Source organism: Tetrao urogallus, assembly GCF_951394365.1.
Source record: "Tetrao urogallus genome assembly, chromosome: 1".
Classification (NCBI taxonomy): Eukaryota; Metazoa; Chordata; class Aves; order Galliformes; family Phasianidae; genus Tetrao; species Tetrao urogallus.
This window is the reverse complement of record NC_136813.1, coordinates 133030766-133054072: the sequence shown is the minus strand read 5'-3', so window position 1 is coordinate 133054072 and position 23307 is coordinate 133030766. Positions and strand designations below refer to the sequence as shown.

General features: G+C 39.2%; 1 protein-coding gene across 1 annotated transcript in view; it reads left to right on the top strand.

The window, feature by feature from the left end:
- The window catches only part of CACNA1C (calcium voltage-gated channel subunit alpha1 C), a gene marked incomplete at both ends in the record, with an annotated part of 471149 nt that overhangs the window by 288215 nt on the left and 159627 nt on the right, over positions 1-23307 (top strand). Inside the window, 2 exons of the mRNA XM_079548089.1 lie at positions 11218-11379; positions 13654-13850. Coding sequence (XP_079404215.1) covers positions 11218-11379; positions 13654-13850 — 359 coding nt within the window. The remainder of the gene's footprint in view (positions 1-11217; positions 11380-13653; positions 13851-23307) is intronic.

The following is a 23307-nucleotide window of genomic DNA, read 5'->3' as shown; positions in this document are numbered from 1 at the left end:
TCAGCGTGTCTGCAAAACAGAACCATAGGACCACATCAAGTTTTAGGCAGTCCCTTCCAATTGAGGAAGATAAACCCCACGCTGCTACCGAAGACATGAAGATAGTCAAGAATCCCAGCCTGGCTAAGTAGGGTGTTTTTCAGAATTGCTCTGGATGGATTAGACTCTTTCTAACACCTTTTTTTTCATTCTTCAAGTAGTGCCCAGGTGTTTCAGTCAAAATAATGGGCACGAGGCATAGCCATGGGAGAGAGAGTCTGTGCTATCAAGATGCTTGTCCTAAAGTGTCTGAAAATCTAATTATGCCATCCATCACCTTCTAAGAACAGTTTCCATCGTTGTTTGCATATACTTTTGTCTGTTAAACAGTAGTATACATGCAGACTGCAGCTAACCGGTATCAGCAGGAGTGTTGCTGGGTTTCCAGTTGTTCCCTTGTACATGCCGACTGTTGCTGTATCCCTTATGGGTGAGAGAAGATATTTCTGTTTCTGATCAAAAAAGTAAGGATATCATCTGATCTGTTTTCTTCTTATATTCTCTCCATGATGACATCTCCACTGCATGTGATGTCCCAAGCTTATACCAAATGGTGCTTCATATTTTTATTCCAATTGGCTAGATTTTGCACTGCTTATTCATTTAAGACCTCATAAGGAATGATTTGAAGACCTTTGTCCATTTTCTTTACAGTGAATGTACATCTACTAATTCTTTTAATTGAACTTGTGGGAATTTTAACATACCCAAAGCTTTCTCGTAATCTCTGGAAGAAATGACTAACACACACCAAGTAGCATTTGTCATGGAAGTGAGTTTGTAGAAGGGTTGATTGCTCAGAATACAAGGAGGCTCGTGGATGTTCGAGTGACTTCAGCATCATTTGAATTAATTTTGTTTGTCCCAGCACTGTTAGATGCCTGTGGTTGTTGTTGTGGTTTTCACAAAGAATTATCAAAATATCAGCAAAGCACAGAGAAGCAGACCAGTCAAATTAGGCTCTCAACTAGTGAATGCATTTTATGTCACTGTTTAGACTCCAGGTAGGTGATCTGGATTTGTATCCATATTACTTCCTGTATAAGTGCTGGTGGAGGAAAAATGCCAAAGTACAAAGAACTGAGAGGAGGCAAATACAAGGAAATATATTTAAGTGTCCAAATGGCCACTGGAGATCTTTCCCTCTCTCCAAAATTGGCTGCTGCTTTCTGAGAGATATCTGCTTGATATTACTGAGCTTGCTGAGTACACAGGAATACTGTCTGGGATAAACAACGAATGAACTTTTCTGCACTTATGATTTTAATTGATGGAACTGATAATTTGCCATTCTGATTGTGGTGAGGTATTGACCAAAGGCAAACAGCAGCCTAGCTAGCCTGCCTAGTGTCTTAACATTTCATCAAAGTTTTCTTTATACCAAGGAGAAGAAAAGGAGATCAGATGACTGACTTAATCTCCTTTTTTTCCCAGAAGCAAATCCAATTCCTGTTTAACACATGTAACAATAACCTATCCCATATGTGTTTTACCCTTTGTCGCAATTGTTTTTCTGAGTTGTCTGAGTAGCTGTGCCTCTTATTTTTTCAGTTTTAGATCATGTTCTACTGGTTTGTCCTGCCACATCAATCACAACTCAGAAAACATCTGCTAGCCCTCTGCAAAGAGTCTCTTTTTTTCAACTTCAGTAACGCTAAAGCTGTTCAACATTTTTCCATCAGAAGCATTTTTGACAGAAATTAGCTCAAGGAATTAAAAAAAAAAAAAAAAAAAAAAAAGAAAGAAAGAAAGAAGAAATCATTAAAAATTTTATTTTTGTCACTTAGGAATGGAACAATCTATAGCAATTCAATTTAATAATCAGATAACAAACCCTCTCTAATTTTTTCTCTTTAGGCTTCTTATCTTTCAATTAGAATCTTGCAGAGGGTTCCCCTTTTTGAGTGCAGTAGGACACACCTGGTGTTAGGACTGGGACATAGCAATCAGTACCATAAAATGATCATCTGTTATGCTTTCTCTTTTATTACTGTTAACACATACAGCTAGCAGTGTGGTTGACGTTTGTCTTGTTTTGCACTGACTGCCAGGTTTACTGATTTTTCTGCAGCAAATGCTGTTCCTTGTTGCAATCAATGTTTTCTCACAGGTTGTTACTGTATGTTGGTCTTTAATATGTATTGAAAGTTACCACAAGGTAAAATTCCTTTTAATCAAGTTAGATATCTTGGTTGCAAATCAAACCAGTATGCTCATGCCTCCATACAAATGAGATTTACAAGGGCCTGTTTTGTATATAGCAGTTTAGCAGCTTTGTATAAACAGTGCCCAGAGAAATAATTCAGGGTTGAGTCTCACTGTTATCCTCATAATATAGGTGAAAATAAATTCAAGTTTTAGCCCACCTTTTGCTTTAACATTCTAATGTTAATTGCACTCAAAATCTTCATTTTAAAGGAGGCCAAACGCTGCTCAAATTTATATTTGTAGATGTCCGTGTCTATAAAGAATTTAATTTAGCTTTTTAGTTTACTACTGTTGCAGCAGGAAAGCCTTATGATTTCCTCTTGACAGCTTACTGAATGTAAAAGGAAATTCAAAATAAATAAAGGATAAGTACCAATGCATTCCAACAATACATCCACAGCTTGCACGAAAAATTTTGAATTGTGGAAGTCATAAAGGAAGTTACAAAGGAAGTAAATATCAATAAAGAACCATTATTTCTTCTGACAAATATGTCTTTGCAAAAACTGCAGCCATTAATTTTTCTATTGAAACATATTAAGGCTACCTAGAGAGCTAAAGGAGGTTTTACTTATTCTATCAGAAGGCACTTTTTCCCCTAGGGGAGTTTTTTATTATCTGTTGTCTGCAAGCAGAATTTTAAGTTTAATCAGATTGTATAAATAAAAAGCAACGAAGTTACTAGTGTAGAAAAAATAAAAAACTAGATTTTTAGGTAGACTGAGATGAAACTAATTAACCATTGGATAATAAATCCTGGAATCCAAACTTCTTCTTAAAATTAGGAGGCAAATCTGGTTAGATTTGTCTGGCCATATATTTTCAAGAATTTGGCAGTGCAACATTTTCATTGACAGCATTTTCAGTTGTTAAAAAATAAAAATGAAAATAAGTGCTATGTATGCATAAAGAGAGTAACAATGCAGTGATCACATTTCACATGGTTTGCATAGTTTTTTCATTACCTGATCCAGCAACTTTCTATTTTATATGCTCTCAAAATACTCCCAAACATCCAGTATCACAGTGCTTTTGGAAATAACCTGCTTTGTCTACCAAGACCTCAGTCCCAACAATGCTTATTAAGCACTATCCAAAGTTAAATGTGGAGTCCGTTTTCTTCTCCTGGGTCATGTATCCTGTTTGTGTCATAGATGATGCTGTGCTCCTACATAGAAAACCAACGAAAGAGAAAATTTAAGGGTTTGTCCAATGTCTTGTTGCTCTTTTTCTTTCATGAGAAGATAGAAGTGCAGCTCATGGTATTCCATGATACGCTTGGAGCTCTTAGTTTTCATAGTATCCCAGGAAGATCTATTTTTGTCATCAATATTTTTTTTTCCCAAGAAAAGACTGTAATATTACCAGCATTTGCAGGATTGCTGTTAGCTTTTGTTGCCTTGTTGCTTTTACCTTTTATAAACCTGATTGCAAGTGATAAGTCGCCTTACCTGGTAAACCAGCAGGTAAAAGCAACGCTATTCATGACCATGAGATTTTGGCAGCTTTGGAGAGGTATTTGTCATCTGGAATCATTAGTTCTCCAGTTAAATACTGCTGCATGTACAGTTCAGACCATGTGCTCTGAGCCCATTTCTGTTACCATGATGCTTTAACAGTTACAGGTGTACATAATTTCTTGTTTCAAAAAAAATAAGTTACATCCTTAGGACACAATGATGTGTGTAATGTCAATAATGTCTTTGTGCAGAGCTGAGTACAAGCAACATTTGGCACTCTGAAGCAAAATTTTTTCCAGAATTATTTCAGATCAGAGGTTTCTTAGCTATTTTTTGCTATTTTGTATGTACAATAGACAAGACTTGTACAGCTTTTCAACACATTCTTGCAAGTTTTCCCACTGACTCCTTTGGTACAGGATGGGACCAGAGTTTACGCCGCTTTTGGAGCCTGAAAGGTGGTTCTTCATCACAGCTATGCTTGAGGAAAAAGGAATTTAAAAAGTGGAGATGCAGTGGATCATTTTATTCAGAATTAGTGCAGTCTTCTCTCTAGACTGTCTTTGATTTTGCATGGCTATGCAGAGAGAGGGCTGGATAAAATATCTCATTTTTTTTCTCCCCCCGGGATTAAGTAAAAACAAAATCTTTAAAATGAGCACAGGAACACTGTTCTCAGAGAATGTGTGATCATCATCCAGTCAGCAGAATGTCAGTGATAATTCCTGATGAAAGGTTACAGCTGATCTTTGCTGGCCTGGGAAGTGCCCTGGAAGTGTTCAGTGCCAGCTTGGATGGGCTTCTGGGCAGCCTGATCTGGTGCCTGATTTAGTGGCCAGCAGCCCTGCGCACAGCAAGGGGGTTGGAACTAGTTGATCTTTGAGGCCCCTTCCAACCCAAGCCATTCTGTGATTCTTCACCTGCCTTACTTTCAGCCTGTCTTTGGGAATTTCCTCATGGCAGTGAATACCTAAACTTCATCCTCTCCTCTCTTGCTAAAAGACTGCTTTACAGTGCATTGTGATCCTGGTTTAAGGTAGTTTCAGATTTAACTCACAGCACTTCATTTGTGGTTTGAACCAACACGGTCTTTCTTTTGCGATGTGCAGTTTTCAGTTAGCAGACAGTTGCTAATTTTCTCCCTGTGCTGCTTCTATATACACAGCAACTGCATGGAAGTGACGCTACACTTTTTTTTTTTAACTTTTTTTTTTTTTTTTCCACCTTGAAAGTCTGTAGATCTTTCCACCGAGCTAGAAACAAACATCTAGAGATTAAAACTGAACTTGTAGGAGCTGCCTAATATGTTGAGATTGGAAGGTGAGCGAGATCTTTTGGTCAGTAAGCAACTTTATAACAATATGAACGCTGACACGCTTTGAACAAAAAGCTATTAAAAATGTTAAAGCCACACCCTGTACCCTCCAGGAGGGAAGAGGAATGCTTCTATGAGTGGAAGCAGAAGTTTCTTCAGTGGAGGAGCATAAAGCCTGAGGCAGAGCATACATTTATCCCATCATCTTCCTCAGAGAGCCAAAAGCTGATGCTTCATGGGCTACCATGCTGAGGGTATGCTGTGTTTCTTGGCTAATTTAGGTCATTTTGGCTAGCAGGCAGCCCTCAAGATGAGTTATCTCCCATGACAAAATGATCCAGAAAGAAGAGATGGGTTTTGTTGTGGTTTCATTTTTCTTCTCGCCCCAAAGGATGAGGCAGGGGTGGTATTGCAAGACTTCACAAATATGAAACAGTTGTGTTTGCACACATACTCATTTGTATGAATTTTTATGTATTTATATATGTATTTATTTTGTGTGTGTGGATTTCAGCTTGAAATGTCAATGAAAACATAGTTTGAAAACAGAGGAATGAGAACACTAGGAGTAGATGCCAAAACTTTCTTTTTCTATTCATTCTAGCACTTGGTTTTGAGTTGCATATTCATATATGTTTAAATCGCATTACCTACTCCAAAATGGTTACTCTTTCCTAGCTTTTCTTTGCTACTAATACTTCATCTGATTTCCTGTCTTGTGTCATGACTTTCCCTGCTATTCCAAGACTTTCTCTATTATTCTTGAAACAGAAACAATATCTGCAGCCCCAACACTACACTACACCCACAGAATTTGCCTTATCCAGGAATCTACCTGTAATATTTCGAGACTCCAGCAAGACAAGAAAGGATATCTCCTTGAACTGTTACTTTACATCAGTCCTTAACTGAACCACGCCACCTGAGTTCCCTTTGCAACACTGGTGAAGAAAATCTTAATGTTTTCCCTCATAAATGGTTTCAGATGTAATTACCTTGGATATCTTGCCATGACTGTGTACTGTTTTGTGCTAAACTGTCTGTTATTTTCCAGGCTTCCTTCAAAACTGGTACAAAACATTTCATATTTATGAATATTTAATGTTTTTTTTCAATTTTCTTAGCCAATGCTTATGGTTATTACATGATAATCATCCACTTTGGGGAATGTTTCTGGTTACACAGCTTATGCTGTGGAAATGGAGATAACAGTGCTGGCCATCTCTTAGCATACCGCCCAACACTTGGGTAAGCTGAGCTCATGGCTGGGGACAGTGCAGCCACTTTACCGCTCAGAGTGGTTCTCAGAAGTGATCTGACTCAGGCACTCTGCTGAGTCACAGATCCTTCCCTGCTTCCTCCTTACTTGCAGAAAGTAGTAGTTTTCTTTCGAACTAAATTAGCAGAAACATAATTACCTCCCACGCCTTTGGCACTGGCTTAAGCACAAAAATCTGTGTGTCTGTCAGGAGGAGCGGAAAGGATGGATGAGGTTGAAAGCCCTCCTCTCCCTTTTATTCCCACTCATTCCAAAAGGTCATTTATATGAGACTGTGCCTGCTTATCTCATGATTCAGGCAATATGATGGTGTTGACAAAATATAACCCCACGAAGCAAAAGAAGGAACAAACTCAGGATATGCTTTCCCTAAAGATCTGGAGAGCTTATACGACTAGAAGAAGAAACCACTCTCTCCAGCACACCAAATTTGATTCAAAATGAAAGGCATGTGGAAATGAGAGATGTAGTTGTGCTTGGAAAGGCCCAAATGTTTTTTCTGAGAGCAGCCTACCATTAGTTTCCCTGGATGCGTTCCACCAAGCAACAATGCTAAGTACCTTTTAGCAGCTGGGTCCAGTGCTCTTTTTTGTGCCATCTTGCTGAGCATTGGTCGAAATCCAAAGAACCTTGTAAGTACACAATGGGATGTGTAAGTAATCCCATTGCTTTAGGTGCAGATTCTTCATGCTTACAGATAAGTACATTCTTCAATAATTGCCTGAATTGAAAAGACAGCAACCAGCCCCTCACGTGAATGTCTTCCTATGAGAAAAATACAGCACCATACAATTGCTCTGCAACACCTACATCATCCCTAGCAGTGTATATCCCATAGCTTTGGGGGAGCTGTGTTAAGGATACAAGGTCTTTTCCTTCTCTCTTCCCCATCCTCCCTACTCCCCAGCCGTGCCCTAAACCTTTGGGTTGACTCAGTCCTCCAGGGCCTGAAAAGGGCTTGACCTAGAATAAAAAAACAGTGTTGTTCCTATGTAGTAAATATTTAAAATGTTTTATCAGGGTAAATAAATGCTAAATTCTGTGAGCCCAGGGAATGAAATTAACATGTTTGGCTTACTAAAACATTTATAGAGTCAATGTCAGCCAGCAGAACACAGCCAAGAGGGTTTTTTAAAGGTAAACTGTAATGCTTTTAAAATAAATACTGAGAGCTGTTTAAGATCTTCAATTATTAACAGAAGAAAAGCAGGGGCTGAAAAACGGCAAACAATCCCTTTTGTGGTGCTTTTGCTAACCTCTGCTCAGTTATCTCTTTGTCCAGCCCAGAGCAAGCTCCCCAGGGCAGATGTTGTGCCTTCTCCAATGTCTGGAAAGTGTCTAGCACATGCAGAGAGCTTCCACGAATGAATAAGTAAATGCAGAATGCCAGATATTTGAAAAACATTTCTTTCTATATTTACTTGCCAGGATATAAATTCGGAACTATGTGTTTATAGTTGGCTGGCAATAGCACTGCCAACCTTTGTGAGGCAGTGTGAAAATGCAGCTCTCCACCCAAAAGGTGGTTGTTCACATCACCTACATGGAATCCAAAGGCCAGATTTTGAGTCTGAACAGTTCACCAGGCATTCTGATTTAATTACAAGCTGCACAGCTCATTGCTACGAATGCCAGCTTTAGGTCTGTAAGGGAGAAAGTGCAAAAGGTGTATTATGGTGTACTACCGAGAGCATTGGGCAATGGGGTTTGCATTGCCATGAGCACCCTTATTGGATGCTGTCTGTGTCATGGTGTGCAAAGGCCTAGAACATGCGTGAGCTGGGACAGAGAACTCACTTCATTTTAAGTTCAGCTGTCTTTTCTTCCTCTGCACGGGAAGCGAAAGGGCATGTAAACATGTGTGGCAGTTCTCACCATTGCTTAGAAAAGGTTGTTTGACTGCATGCAAGATGATTCACCTTGATCTACCTTGATCAGAAATGCATCTGATCCACCTTAGATCTGTGGTTCAGTTCAGACACTGATCTGTGGCTCTTGAATTTCAGAACACAGTTTTGACTTGTTTTTTTTTTTATAAAAAGAAAGTGTCTCTGTTTGTTCTGCCTATCTAAAGATCTTCCCTGGTGCTTTCTTATTCCTTCATCTCCCTGTTCTCTCTGGTTGTCCAGGCCCCATTCCCCATGCCACTTCTGCAGCAGCTATTCATGTTGCAAGTGGCAGAGAATTATTATGTAACTTAATGACAGCTACTGCATTGCAGCCATAAGCTTGACAAGTGTGGATAGAGCATGGTCCCTTATCCTTCTATGGGTAGCATTTGATATGTCTCAGAACACATTTTATGATTTCTAAAGCTGCTACAGAGATAGTGGTTTTAAACTTAAGAACTTACTTTCATGGTAACATATGTAAGTCTGCTAATTACTGGAATTATCTGGATTTGAAAACATCCTACCTGAACAATGTACTGCACAGCAAACACCTCAGTTCCTACTGACAGTATTCAATAGCTCATGTCTTCTTCAGTGTTGTTTTATTATCCTCAGAAGCTTCTCTCTAATCTAGCTGAAGCACCTGCAAATCTCAGAAACACAGAATTGCAGGGTTAGAAGGGATCTCAAGTGATCATCAAGTCCAATTCCCCTGCCAATGCAGGTTCCCTACAATAGGTCACAAAGGTAGATTTCCAGATAGGTCTTGAATATCTCCATCGAAGGAGATTCCACCACCTCTCTGGGCAGCCTCTTCCAGTTCTCCTAATATAAAGAAGTTCTTTCACAGGTTTGTATGGAACTTCCTGTGTTCAAGTGTTAAATCTATTAATTCTTTTTTATCTTCTCCGTGTTGTAGATGTTTCCCCACCTGTCTCAACATCTTGCCACCTCATGGTTAGGTGCAAGCCTTTGATTTCACAAGCACTGTTTTGTTAACAGAAAGGGCATTGGTTTGTGCAGATGTTATCTTTTCTGGACATCTGTAGTACACTGAAGCACTTTCATGGCATGAATGATGATGAAGCTATATTTAAAATGAGAGCTTTTTGTTGATGATGCTCATGATGTTTTTCCTCGCTACCCTTTCAAGAGCACTGGTTATATACTATGTTGAATATTAAATCAATTAATAAAAATAATTGAGGGCAAATTACGTAAGACCTGGTATTAGAACTTTAGAGCTTGTAATCTTGGCTATGATTTGAATTAGCAAGGCTAATTGCTAAAAATTAGGACCTTTCTGTGCTTTAGTGTTGATTTATTTGAATCTACAGATGTTTTAATTTGGGTTTGAGTGTTGGTTTTTGTTTTTTGTTGTTTTTTTTTAAGGTTCATAACCATATGTAGTCTTTTAACTTCCTTGTACTTGTTTCCATTGTCTAGAGGAAAGTAGGACATTGTTTTAATTTTCTAGTGAACACCAGATTCTCTACTGCTATAAAGTACTGGAGGGACATTGAATGTGGACTGTAATTTACTTTGTGTACATACTTAGAATTAATAGGCTGAATGAGGCAAGCAGTTAAGAGAACAAGTTGATTGCCTCATGTAATCACAGTGCTATTTTCCCGCTGAGATTAACTATCCAAATAAGTACCTCAAGGTAACCGAGCAAACTGAGCAACCAGAGCATCCCATTCTTGTCCAGGATTATTTTTGAACCTGACAGTATTTCCTTTCCTGTAAGGATCTCCTTAAGAAATCTGGCGTATTTCATATATAGAATTTTGCCTCCTTTGGATGCTAGCATGAACCATTGATGGGGAAGTGAACTGACTGCAAATACCTGAAGAACTGTTCTGACTGGAAGAAGCTAGTGGCCAACTTTAGATTGTGAGCAGTGAGCGATCTTGCTAGCCTGGCAGCTGATGCCACCCTTGATTGCATCTATTGCATCCCATCTCATAGCTGGGGAGCAAACACAAGGCCTTAGCTGTGAATTGACGAGTGGATTGCCTCTGAGTGAAAGTATTAAAATTTGAAGAAAAAAAAAAAGAAAAAGAAAACAGAAAGAAAAGAAAGAAAGAAGGGAAGAAAGAAAGAAAAAGTAATAAAAATGAGAACCCAAGTTCTTAGATGATAAATTTTCAAAGTTAATTGTTATCACATACTCTCTTGGCAGATGTATCACAGACATTTCCAACTCATGAATCATATTTTTCAAAAATCACAGCTAATATCAACTTCTCTGAGGAGATGACAGCATTTGTAGGAGACACTAATGGCTTCTGGCTCTCAGTCATTGCAAAATCATGAGCTTGTAATTGCTCTGATTTGGCTATTTGTAGACTATTGAGTTCTAGAGGTCTCTCAATATTTCCGAGATTCATAGCTTCCCAGTGACAGTGGTTGCCATCACTGCCACCAGTGATGATAACTTTAAGACCTTGCAATTCTGAATTCTTACTAAACACTTCGGAGGCTGCCTGGTTGTACGAAAGGAGACAGAGAAGAACACAAGTGTGCCGCTTGTATCAGGCTCACCTTTGAAAGAACTCAGAATTGCAGCAGGGACACAAACTCAGTTTGCTGTCTCCCCATGTCTCTCTGTGGTGTGGCTCTATGGCACCCCACCACTCATCCTCTTGTATATCTCACTGCACTTGTCTTGCTTCAGTTCTGATTGTTTGTCAGTCTTCCCAAATTTTAACTCCTAAATACCATCTTGGAAACACCCTAGGCCTGACTTTCAAGAACAGCCAGAACACTTAATGTATTCCTCTCCAGAGTGATGGTATTTCAGTGACAGGCAATACCTGTCTTACTTCAGCCTTTAGTGGTAAGCTGCTGAGATGCTTGGAATCTTCTGGAGGGAAGATGCTTATATTATCAAGGTAATTAGTTCAGGTGAGGGGGTAAGAATTAAAAATGACATTATTGTTCAATTTATAGCCTTTCATAGGTGCTTTCTGTAAATTTTGTTCTCTTCCTCATAAGTGCTTCCTTCTGCTCTCTCTGCAGGTCTCCAGGTGGTTTTAAATTCAATTATCAAGGCCATGGTCCCTTTGTTGCATATTGCCCTGCTGGTGCTGTTTGTCATCATTATCTATGCCATCATTGGACTGGAATTATTCATGGGAAAGATGCATAAGACCTGCTACCATGTGCAAGGGGGGCTGATAGGTAAGAGGAATGTTTGTTGGCATGTATCCCTGTTCCCTTTGTTTTCCGTCTCTTACATGAAGATTTCTACCAGTGTGTTCACATTCTGACAGGAGGGAAGTTTAATGCAGCCATATGACAGTCCGTATGTGCTGGTGAAAATAACAGCCAAATACTGAGCAACCACTTATTAGGATCCTGAAGTTCAAAGAGCGGGAGAAAGAGTGCTTTGGTGCTGCAAGTCTACTGTTGCAGAAAAAAATCTCTGGGATGAACAGAAGCATCCTTTTTCACAAGACCAGCTCCTCCATTGGTTGAATACATCAGTCACTATCCCTAATTTAATTTAATTTTAATCTTTACTGATAATCTGGGTGAGGGGATTGAGTGCACAGCCAAGAAGTTTGCTGATTACATCAAGCTGGGAGAAAGTGTTGATCTGTCAGAAGGTAGGAAGGCCCTACAGAGGGATCTGGACAGGCTGGATTGCTGGGCTGAGGCAAATAGGATGAAGTTCAATGAGATGAGGCAAATAGGATGAAGTTCAATGAGAACAAGTGCTGGATCTTGCACTTCAGTCACGACAGTGCTATGCAACGCTTCAGGCTTGGGGAAGACTGACTGGAAAGCTGCCTGCAGGAAAAAGATCTGGGGTGTTGGTCAATGCTTGGCTGAACATGAGCCAGCAGTGTGCCCAGATGGCAAAGAAGGCCAATGGCATCCTGGCTTGTATCAGAAATAGTGCAGCCAGCAGGAGCAGGGAGGTGACCATCTCCCTGTACTTAGCTCTGCTAAGGCTACATCTTGAGTACTGTGTTCAGTTTCAGGCCCCTCCCTACAAGAAAGACATTGAGACCCTAACGTATTTCCAGAGAACAGCAGCGGAGCTGTGAGGTGTCTGGAGCATAAGTCTTATGAGTAAGAGCTGAGGGAACTGAGATTGTTTAGTTTGGAAAAGAGGCTCAGGGGAGTCCTTGTTGCCCTCTATGACTCCATGAAAGGAGGTTGTGATAAGGTGGGGGTTTGCTGCTTATCTCAGGTGATAGCAGTAGGATGAGAGGGAATGGCCTCTAGTTGTGCCAAGGAAGGTTCAGGTTAGATATTAGGAAAAGCTTATTCTCTGAAAGAGCAGTGAGGCATTAGAACAGGATGCCCAACGAGGTGGGGGAGTTAGCATACCTGGAGGTGTTTAAAGAAAGGGTAGAAGTAGTATTTAGGAACATGGTTTAGCAGGCAACATTGATGGCAGTTTGACAGTTGGACTAGATGACCTTAGAGGTCTTTTCCAACCTTTATGATTCTATGATAATTTCATTTATTTTCATCTTGAGCACTCCATTTTTGGCCAGTATGTTAAAACTCCAAGAAGAACTGTCAATCACTTCTGAGTACAGTAGTGGACACTTTAATTTGGACCTTTGCCATACAGAATAAGAAACAAACATAATTGCCTGCTCCCCTGAACATAGATACCTGCATCTGTTACAGATACAGCACAAGGCTCTGAAATCTGTGTATTACTCTATTTCAGGAGTTTTTTGTGCCTATAAGAGTCTTTGTTCTGTAATGTTTTTCATAAAGTCAAGCATGTAGGCAAACGTAATGTAAGGGTGCTCAGATCTTTGGAAACACTTGTACAGAATAAAGGATGGATAATCAAGCATTAGAGTCTTACAGAGCTTCTTCTACTGAGCTATTGATAAAATGCCACATAGCTTCTAAACTCTGAAAGAGCAGAGCTCCAGAGACTTGCTGCTATAATTTAGTATTTCCCAGACGCATACTGTCCTATCTCCAGAGCACTGAAGCCTGTCTGCTGCAGGGTTTCAGCCTCCTTCAAGAAGGTGACAGTAAGTGATGCAGGTCCCTTCCAAGGTTAACCCTATGGCCTAGTGACTGCCAGATGAAAGCACTGGTCATAACTTGCAGCCTAAAGACTTGAAGTAATATTTTGTCTCATATTGAAAGGTGTTATTTCTTTCTCCTAGGAGGAGAGGTGTTTAATAATAGTAATAATAACAACAATTTTTAAAAGTGTATTTTAGTTTTGACTGTAAAATTTGACAGCTTAGCCATTTTTTTCTTTTTCTTTTTCTTTTTTCTTAAGAAAAGAAAGAGAAGCACAACAAAAAAGCCCTTTGATTGAAAATAATAGTTTCTCATGCATTTTAAGAGAAGTCTATCAAATTCATTGCAAAATATACTTGTTAAAATCAGCTAGCCTTCACTTGCTTATCACTACGTCAAACAGCAATTAATTCTCTTCATCTCTGTTCTCTCCCTCCTCTCCTCAAGATACACCTGCAGAAGATGACCCATCTCCCTGTGCGCCCCAGTCTGCACATGGACGGCAGTGCCAGAATGGAACCGAGTGCAAGGCAGGCTGGGAGGGACCCAAGCACGGCATTACAAACTTTGACAATTTTGCTTTTGCCATGCTGACAGTGTTTCAGTGCATCACAATGGAGGGATGGACAGATGTACTCTACTGGGTACGTATCCGAAAATGATAACTGAAAGGCCTGCCCAGGCTCTCCACGGTTTTGAAACATTGGGCATTAGCTTGAGCTTTGTTTTTTATGCTTGTTCTTAATAGTGAAGGCTTGGTTGCTAGTATGGAGCTTTAGTTAACTCAGAATATGGATGAAATGTGAGGGTTTAGATGATACAGTTAAATCAAATGTAAATACTGATTTTAAACTGATGTTATAATGTTGAAAGATGGCACAAGGCTTACTAGCTGGCTTGTGGCTTATTGCTCTGAAGATTTGCAGTGTACCTTTGTTGACTAGAATGTCATATAATGGCCCTTTTTGTGGGCTTACTATTTCATGCATCTCCAGATTTGTAATATAGAACTAGATGTTATATCCATGACATTAATGCAACAAAGGCACTATGCTGATCTGCTCATAGGTCTCACAAACCCTTCTTCATGCCAGCATGACTCCTGATTATAACTTTTATCCTAATACTAATTCTTTATTCTCTCCTAACTTTGATACTTGTGTAAATCTTGGTTATATATTTAACAAACAAACAAAAAAAATCATAATCTTTAATCTAAATGTAGAATTTTAAATGAAATCTCATCTTTCCCTTTACCTTAACTCTGAAACTTTCAATGCCTTTAGTTTCTACCTTGTAATTCCTAACATGTTGGAGGATTCAGTGGAAACACAATTAGGCTACAGGAGTTAAAATCAGATTTGGCCTGCATTTGTAAACCAGATATAAACACGATTAGATTCAGCTCTCACAGTCAACTTTTGCACAGATACTTTCTGATCCAGGCATTTAATTCACACACAGTTCACTCCTGACTGCACAAGGCTAACCTAGGCTATTTTTTGACAGCTGGAATGTTATGACACTTGGTTCTCCAAGATGGTAGGAATTCCAGTGCATGATGGAATTTAACCTGAGAAGACCCAAACACATGAAAGGGTAATCTGGACTGAAGCCTGACTGAAGCAGGCTTGCACTGTTAATCAACATTAGCTTCTCCCTTAAACAAGAGCCTGAAGCTGTATTCTACCCAGCATTGGTTTAGGGTTTACAAGATTTTACTTTGAAGATTTAGCTTATCTGCAATAGATATTCTTTGTGTGGAACGGCTAACAGTTGTCCTCTTATCCTCTTAAATTTAGATTAGAACTGTGACTCTAGCTTCCTTCTAATGCCTGAGATAAAGGGCAGAGATCAAACCACAAGGAGAGTCCAAATCACAGAAAACAGAGATTGGCTTTACTTGAAGAGAGAATATGAATTATTAAAATAATAAAGAAGAACAGAAGGAACTGGGCAAAACTATTCTACTGCTCAACTATAGCTTTTATATAACATACCTGTCTTTTTATCACATTAAGTTCACGTTCCACCAATATCCTAGCACCATCTGTCTTTGTGTAATTGAGAGGATTTATGTGAAGTTTAGGGGAAATAGAGAGTAAAAGATATCAGAAATAAACACAGAAATAGCTTTGGCAGTGCATGCCATTTAGTATTGCAAAAGCTGACCACAAGTTATCATAATTTTCTTTGAAGACACGTTTTGCAAAAGATCTTGCCAATCCCCACAGTTTATATTCTATGTGTCATTTGTATGACTGGATGTGAATCTTTCAGAACTCGGTTATCAGTTATCTAATATCAGAAGCATATACTCATTGCTAAATGTTTTCCACCATCACTGCTGCAGATGGCTTGACTTTTTTATGGTGTCCCTGCAACAACCTGGATAATAGCTGTTGGCTTTTGTCTGACATTCAGCCAGCTTTTTCACCAAATTACTGAGTTCTTTTTCCTTATGAGACAGTATGGCAAACCGAGAACAGAAATTAATATAGACTGATTATCATTATTTTTAGGGGCATCTGCATAGTTAGACTTTTAGGCTATGGCTTTGACAGAACTCTTGCTTTAGAAACAGAAGTAATATTTTCTATCTTCAGTTCATAGTTATTCCTAGAGAACACTACAAAATAGACTTAGCACTTCAGTCATAATTTTGGTAACCAAGGAGGAGTAAATTTAGAAAAATTAGTAAATGTAGAAAATTATAATACAACAAACAAACAAAAAAAAACCCAACACCATATCACCTATGCTTCAAGGCTGTGAAGTACCAAGTTTGAGTAAACACCTGAGCACCTGAAATGACAGACGCACTCACTTCAGCTGATGTAACCAATCCTAAGAGCACTGCTGTCCCATGTCAGGTTTTGCCTCTTTGCTTTATAATGATAGAAGTAGATAGAAGTCATCACTGACCAGTATTTGCTGTACAATGGAGGAGATATCTGAGATGTGATGAGCATTTCTTTCAGCAAAGAGGAAATGGGGGCAAATGTTAATTGGAAAGTTAATACAGGGCACACTTGTGAGAAGTACTGTGGGTTTAATATTCATATGTAGAAACTATATCTATGCATTCACACTGCAATTCCATGTGTGGATGTTTCAAACTATTTCTGATGTGTTTTATACAGGAGGGTTTATAGTCCATGCAAAGGGAATTCCAGCTTAAGCTATCCAGATAAATAGAAATAGTACTTCTAGATGGTAAAGAATAGAAGAGGTGCAAAATTTCAATTTGAGAGTGATTAAAAAGAAGTAGTCAGTAGTACAGGATGTAAATATGCATTATTAAACTATGTGCAAGTCATCATTTCCTTAGTGAAACCTGACTCATATATAACTCCACTTCCAAACCTTGCATTTTTCTGCCAAGTGGATTTGGGGTTTATGACCCACTGGAGGCTGCCTCTCAAGAGGGCAGAGATAGGCTGTTCTCTTCTCAAGCTGATAATATTTTGAAAGATCCCTTGTATCTACAGTGAGGTCATAGAAATTAAACTTGCTTTATTAGGAGATACACTTAATGAAAATAAGAAATACAGACTTAGCATCTCCACTCTCCAACTGCATTCTGAGAGAGAAATTCGGAATAAGAAAGGATTGTCTGCAATTCAGACAATTTTGTGTCTGAAGTTAATAGCTGAGGCTTTTCAGAAGTCATTCCTTATACTTAATGATGTAAGCTAATGGATTATTTTTAAAAGTGCTAAACATTCAAAGTTTGAGCTGACTGTTAGGTTTTTAGCTCCTCAGAAATTCAGTGGAGATACCAAGTTCTGGTTCTGATCCTGCTGAGTTGAATGGCCAATTTCCAATTAATTTCAGAAAGTCAAGTTCTCACCTTCTACTTTGTTAAATCTTCATTATACTGTGTAGATGTTCCACTTGCAGTCATATGTACATGAAGACTAGATAGATAGATAGATAGCTGTTCAGGGCCTTTTTGTCTGTTGTGCTGGTCTTCCAAGGACATACATGTTGATGTAAGGTGTTTTCTTTGCTCTCTCCTTAATTATACCTGAAAATTATACCTTGACCTGAAACAGCAGAACAGATAAGGCTCTGGCCTGACTTATTTAGCTGGAAATGTTTTGTCAGTGAAGCAATTTCATTGGTTTGAGTCATGGGAGCTTAGCATGTTTCAGCATGTTGCCCTGGAAGATAAAACTATTAATGTCATGAAACTCATGTTTGTCTTATACTACACTTTTAAAGGTTAAATTTGCATGTTTAAAAACTAGAAAGCTGTATGACTTGCTGCCCTGGACTCTTACTCCACTGAAGTAGCTTTTCAGTTTTTACCTTCAGTTTCTTGTTTCCTTCTTCATGCTTTCCTTCATGTCTCCTTCAACTTTCACATTTGTAGTGAAGCCTGTCTCCTCTCTCATGGAGTAATATTTCCCAACCTGATTCAAAAACTCACAAAGAGATAATCAGAGACAGGAAAGCAATGAACTTGTATTCCCTAGAAGGACTTGACATCAATGAGATCAATACATTTTCCAATCTCCTCTCTCATTCAGCAGATAAGAGGTGTGAATAGATTGACTTCTTTTGAAATGTGAAAGAAAAATGTTAGGGAAAAACAGTTGGACACTGCTGTGGTGTCAGGTAGATAATTGCTTACATGGAGACAATTTTTTATATAAAACGAGTACATTGTACAGGATGCAAATCTTTGCAAAGCAAACTTGTTTGCTTTATCCTGAAAGAATGATCTTTGTTGAGGAGAGAGCTAAGTACTTGTAGGATTTTATCTCATACACTGCCACAACCTTCCCAGGTTTGCTTTGTTCCACTATAACTGCTAGGTGGCTTTGTCTTATGCACAGTCAGATCACAGAATTATTTGAGCTTCACAGTTACTTCTACACATAATTTTTCGTATGTATTGGAAAAATTATTTTCAAGACCCTTCTTAATGTGTGATCAGCCATCCTTGGCTGCGTGCTTGCTTGTGAAGACACCAGCATCCATTTTTGAAGACCGCTCAATCTTGGGAACTTTCAGCAGCAGATGCAAATCCAAATGTTAGACACAGAGTCATTTGGTATTTAGTAATCAGCCTCTGCTGCAGTTCCTTATTCCTTATTGTCTTGTTGACTAAGAAGGGAAATTAATCCCTGTGCAGTTTGTAACAGCCTATTTAGGAATTTGTAGGCATTTGTTGGGTTCCCTTTATTTATTTATTTATTTATTTATTTATTTATTTATTTATTTTAATCTGAGTAGATTCTGTTCTTTTAGCCTCCCCTAATGGGACTCTCTTTTAGTTATTTTTGATCAGTTTGTTACTGTCCTTCAGGGGAAGCTTCAGTTTTGAGTTAAATACAGCTTGGACTATGCTATGTCTTGAGAAAGGCTTTCCTCTTCATGTGAAATCTGCTTTCTGCATGCAAAACTGTCCACTGCCACCTCAGTCCTAAGTGCCTGGTCTCTCCACTCCCTTGCAATTACATGATTGTATACATAAATGAAGCAGGATGTGCAAAACAGACAGGAATATTGTTGCATTGAGCTGTTCATACTGCTGGGTAATGGAGAACCTCGCCCTGGGTTGTTCCGCACACAGCTTGGCCATTGCAGCTTGAATTCTAGGATGGAGTAATTCTACTTTCTCTACTTGATTATTAATAATGAGCAACCTTGAGCCTGCCATCGTTTCTAGAATACTGGCTTCGTCCCATGTCATTTGGACAATGCATTAGAAGGCTTCACTGAATCTCTGAAAATAGCATTCAGTGCCTCCAGGGATAGTTTACCTGAAGGCTCTGACTGTAAACTAAATACCGTATTATTATAAATGGCCTAAGGCCAGCTCTGGATCAGATCCAGGGCACTAACTTGTCTCTGGAAGAGAAACCTGAACTGGCATATAGCAGATTGACCCCTTCAAATTTAACTGAATAATCCTTGGTAGACTTCCCCAGCCCGTGGGCAAGAAAACACTTCAGTAATCAAAGACAGCACAGTAGAGCCACCACAGAGTAGTGAGAGTGAATCAGTCAAAATGTTTAGAAGCATTGCATCTCCAAGAACAGCATGGACATTAGATGCAGTGTGTTAGACAGACTATCATGGAAGAGCCTTCCATCTCTGAATCTATGAAATAATACTTCCAAGAATCACTAAATGGAGCTTGAAACTGGAGCTCACAATCAACCTTACAATCCCTGTCATGAAATTAAAAAAGGGAACAAACAGATCAACAAATATAATTTACTTTGCTGACAGCATTGAAACATCTTTTGAGCTTTTCTCATCCCTCTGCAGCCTGTTGCATCCAATGAGGAAGATGTGAGGAATACAGTGCTACTGCCACAAAGTGGACGACGTTAAATGCAGAGTTGCAACCCCCAATTTTCACCAGCTGTGTTTTTCCTTGCAATCTTTTATTCTTGTAGCGCTTAGGCTTCATTTAGTAAGGCATTCCACACAAGAGAATGATCTAAGAATATATGTGTCTACATGTTTCCATGGTGTTTATTCCCCATCCACCCCCATCCCTCCAAGAAAGTGCTGGGCTTTTATTGTTGTGGGGTTGAGGTTTTTTTAATCATCTTTTTGGCAGGGTTTGGCATGGATGTGAAAAATTAACAAAGAATAAGCACGCAAGTATAAGCAACCCATCTCTGGGATTGCAGAGTTTTTTTCTTCTCCATCTGCTGTAACTGTGATGGGTAAGGGGAGAGGGCCTACAGTTCAGAGCACTGAAGGGCCACAGTATTAATGCCCTGGAAAAGTACAGTCCGTGCTCAATTGGCATGAATGCTGACTTGAATCTGTTTTCCTTTTTCTCATGAACAACTGCATATGCAACTGTCATGGTTGTCTGTACTGCTGCCTTGAGCATAGCAGCAGTGACTTGCTGTTTGCCACTTGCCATAAAAACCTACTGCTGAACATTTGCTTTATGCAAAAGCATACTAATTATGCGAAACGAGGATTTCATGAGCCCTTCAGGCCTCAACTTTGGGCTTCTCAGTCCTATTTCTCCATATGAAGAGAAGCTCTCTATGAAAAATAAGCGTTTTCATGGGGTGGTTATGGGTGGCGTTAGTGGAGGTCCTCTGCCCAGTGCTCCTGCGTAGGAAGGACTTCTTTAAGAGCCCTGTCATTCTGTTGCCCTTTCTCTGTTCTTTCTCGTTTTGTTCTACTGTGGACTCTTTCCTAATTGCTGATGTCTAATCACCACGGAGACTTTCCTTGTCTTTAATCTTTTATCCCAGAGCCATAAAATTAAGAGCTATGCCACTGGACACTTCTATGTAACCTAGAATTTTGATTGCCTGTTTGTGGGTGCACTGCTTGGGCCCTACTACCAGTTTTTCAAGAACTGGTGATCAATGTCTGCTGAAAAAATTGTCTTCAGAGATGTTAAGTTTGGACCTAGATCCATCAGGCAGATTCACAAATATTCACTCGTTTATTATTTTGTCCCCAGGAAAGAAAAAGACTGGAGAATATGTCCAAGGTCAGAACATAAGTGGCAGCTTGAGATCTGACTATTTGTAATTCTTATGTGTGAGTTTGGTTTTGTTTCAGCATCTTGTCTTCAAGACATAAAACAACCAGTTCTTCCCAGTCTTACAGTGAATAATAAGATCCTTCTTGGCTGTACAGGGAATTTGCCCACTAATATTGACTTTCTTCACTGATTTACGTGGGATTTATGCCTGCACAGAACTTGCAGACCCTCATATGTGTGATCATGCTGTCATACCTGGTTTACCTGCTCTTGTGGCTTCCTCTAGAACTTTTGTCTTCTAACATAAAAAACTGCACTGAGACTGGAGGCCTAAAAATGTTTGGCACATCTCCCTAAAGATGGAAAGTAACAAGAATTATAAAAGTAAAATCTGGGGGCTCAGAGGGCTCATCACTGCAGAACACCCCCACTTTTTAAAGCAACTCTAGAAGGAGTCAGACCTGGACAGTGTGTTCATCTTATTCACATAGTATTTCTACTAAGACTCTCAAGAAAAAGAGAAGGAGTGGCCTTGTGTGCTTGCACACACAGCTGCACCTCATTCAGCTTTCCCCATAGTAGTTTCTTCAGTGAACCTCAAATGAATGGGTAGCATGCTTATCAGATACTGTGAGGTCCAGATATGAAACATTTTGTTTGAGACTTTTGGGCATGATTTCACAACCAGAAGCTGGATTCATCATCTAAAATACAGAACGAATTCCTAGGAATATCATAGATTGGGATACTGGCTACAAAATAAAGTAGGATACACCAAGTAGCAAAAAAACAAACAGACAAACAAACAAAAAAACAGTCAACAGTCCCACCTCCCTTTAGTAAAGAAGGTATGTTCAGCTCGCAATCCCATTTTGCATTACCTTTATTTTTAAGGACTTTATTGAAGGTGTAAATCAATGAACAATATGCACTTGTGTACTCTTGTGCATGCAGCAGTCGGTGCTCTTCGTATATATTTGTTGTAGAGTTTGCTATCAGTATGCACTGAAATAAATAGAAGCAGTTATAAAATTGCAATACAATAAAACAGGCAGAAAATTCTTTCTGGATAATCAACCATGCAAATGTAAGTACAAAATAAACAGAGAAAGGAAGGGAAAGCCTAGAATTCTAGGGTGAAATGAAATCTTTCGATTTGGAAACCCACCATCCCAGGGGATATTTCCAACCCTGAAATCAGCATTTTATTCTTTTGGAGTGAATTTCCAAAGCCTTTAAAAGATGAAAAGGTTTTTAAATAGCTAAACAGCGGTAAGAGATGCAACTGCTGCAGTAGCTTTAATGAAAGAGCTGTGAGCCCAGTGGCTAAATAGCCTTTGGGCTTTTGGATGACTTTTTCAAAGATCAACCTTTTCCTTTTAAAGGGGGAAAAAAAAAAGAGAAAGAAAAAAAAGAAGCTGTACACATAAGAACAAGGCAACACACACAAAGCTCTGTGATTTTTGCCTCTGGAGGCCTAAATTCAAATCCTAATTAAGTCACACAAGTCAAAATAATTTTTGGAGGTCACTACATGCCATTTCTGCAAGTCGCAAATTCACCTAACAAGCTAACTTGTATAATCAGCCACATGAGAGAATGGGAAGTTTTAATGGGTGATGGTCTCTGGTTAGAGATCTGACTTCAGCAGGACACTGCAGACAGTTCAGTGGCATAAGTCTTCTCAAAGTAGGTCTGCTGCTCAAGATCCTTAAAGAGTGGTGCAGTAAGGAAGCAAAGATAATGTCACTATTGATGTTAGCTGTTGCATGGGGATGAGACAGGGAAAATGGTCTGACAGGCACCTATATCAACAAGCAAAGTGGATCAAGAACAGAGTCATGGAGCACTAGAGTCTATTTGTGGTAAGCCTTGGTGACCTTCTCAGTCTGGGCCTTGCAACTTTAATAAGAGCTCTGCCTAGATCAGTGTACGGTCAGTTCTTTCCATGCTGGACTGGATGGCCCAGGCAGTCTCAGTGCAGACAGAGCATAAGGGTGACCTGAGGCACCCTTAAAAAAAGCAAAACACTACCACACTTACGAGGGAATAATTTAGAGGGGATTATTCGCAACCTCGGAGACCAACAGATGCAATACAGTGTAGAATATGAGTTGCTTTATCACTTAACAGTAGATTAATAGCAATATTTCACTTTTGAGTTAAAATAGACCAAAGAAAAATTTTAAACAAAAATGCATGTGTGCAAATATAAGCTGAGACATTCCTATATTGTGAGATTTTGATTTGTCATTAGTGTTCCACTTGTTCTGTTTCTGAAAGTTTGTAGAGAGGTTTTTGGAAGTTGGGTCCCAAAATGTAGTTTTTAGGCTGGTGTCACTGCTAGAACAGTAAAAAAAAAAGGGGGGGCAAATACTCTGGAATACCCAGGTCTATTTGTTCAATCTCCTATTTTGTTTCAGAAACACTGAAATCAACCTATTGGTTGGCTGGACACATTTTAAGTGTGTTTCATGCCTCTCTGTTCATTGTTGCCTTCAAGGATGTCCATGTACTCTGTACACTGAAGGATGAGTTTTGATCTTCCACTAACATAGGTCCAGTTCTCTGCCTTCAATGAAGTCTGTCTAAAACTAAAACTTTGTCAAAATGGGGTCTGA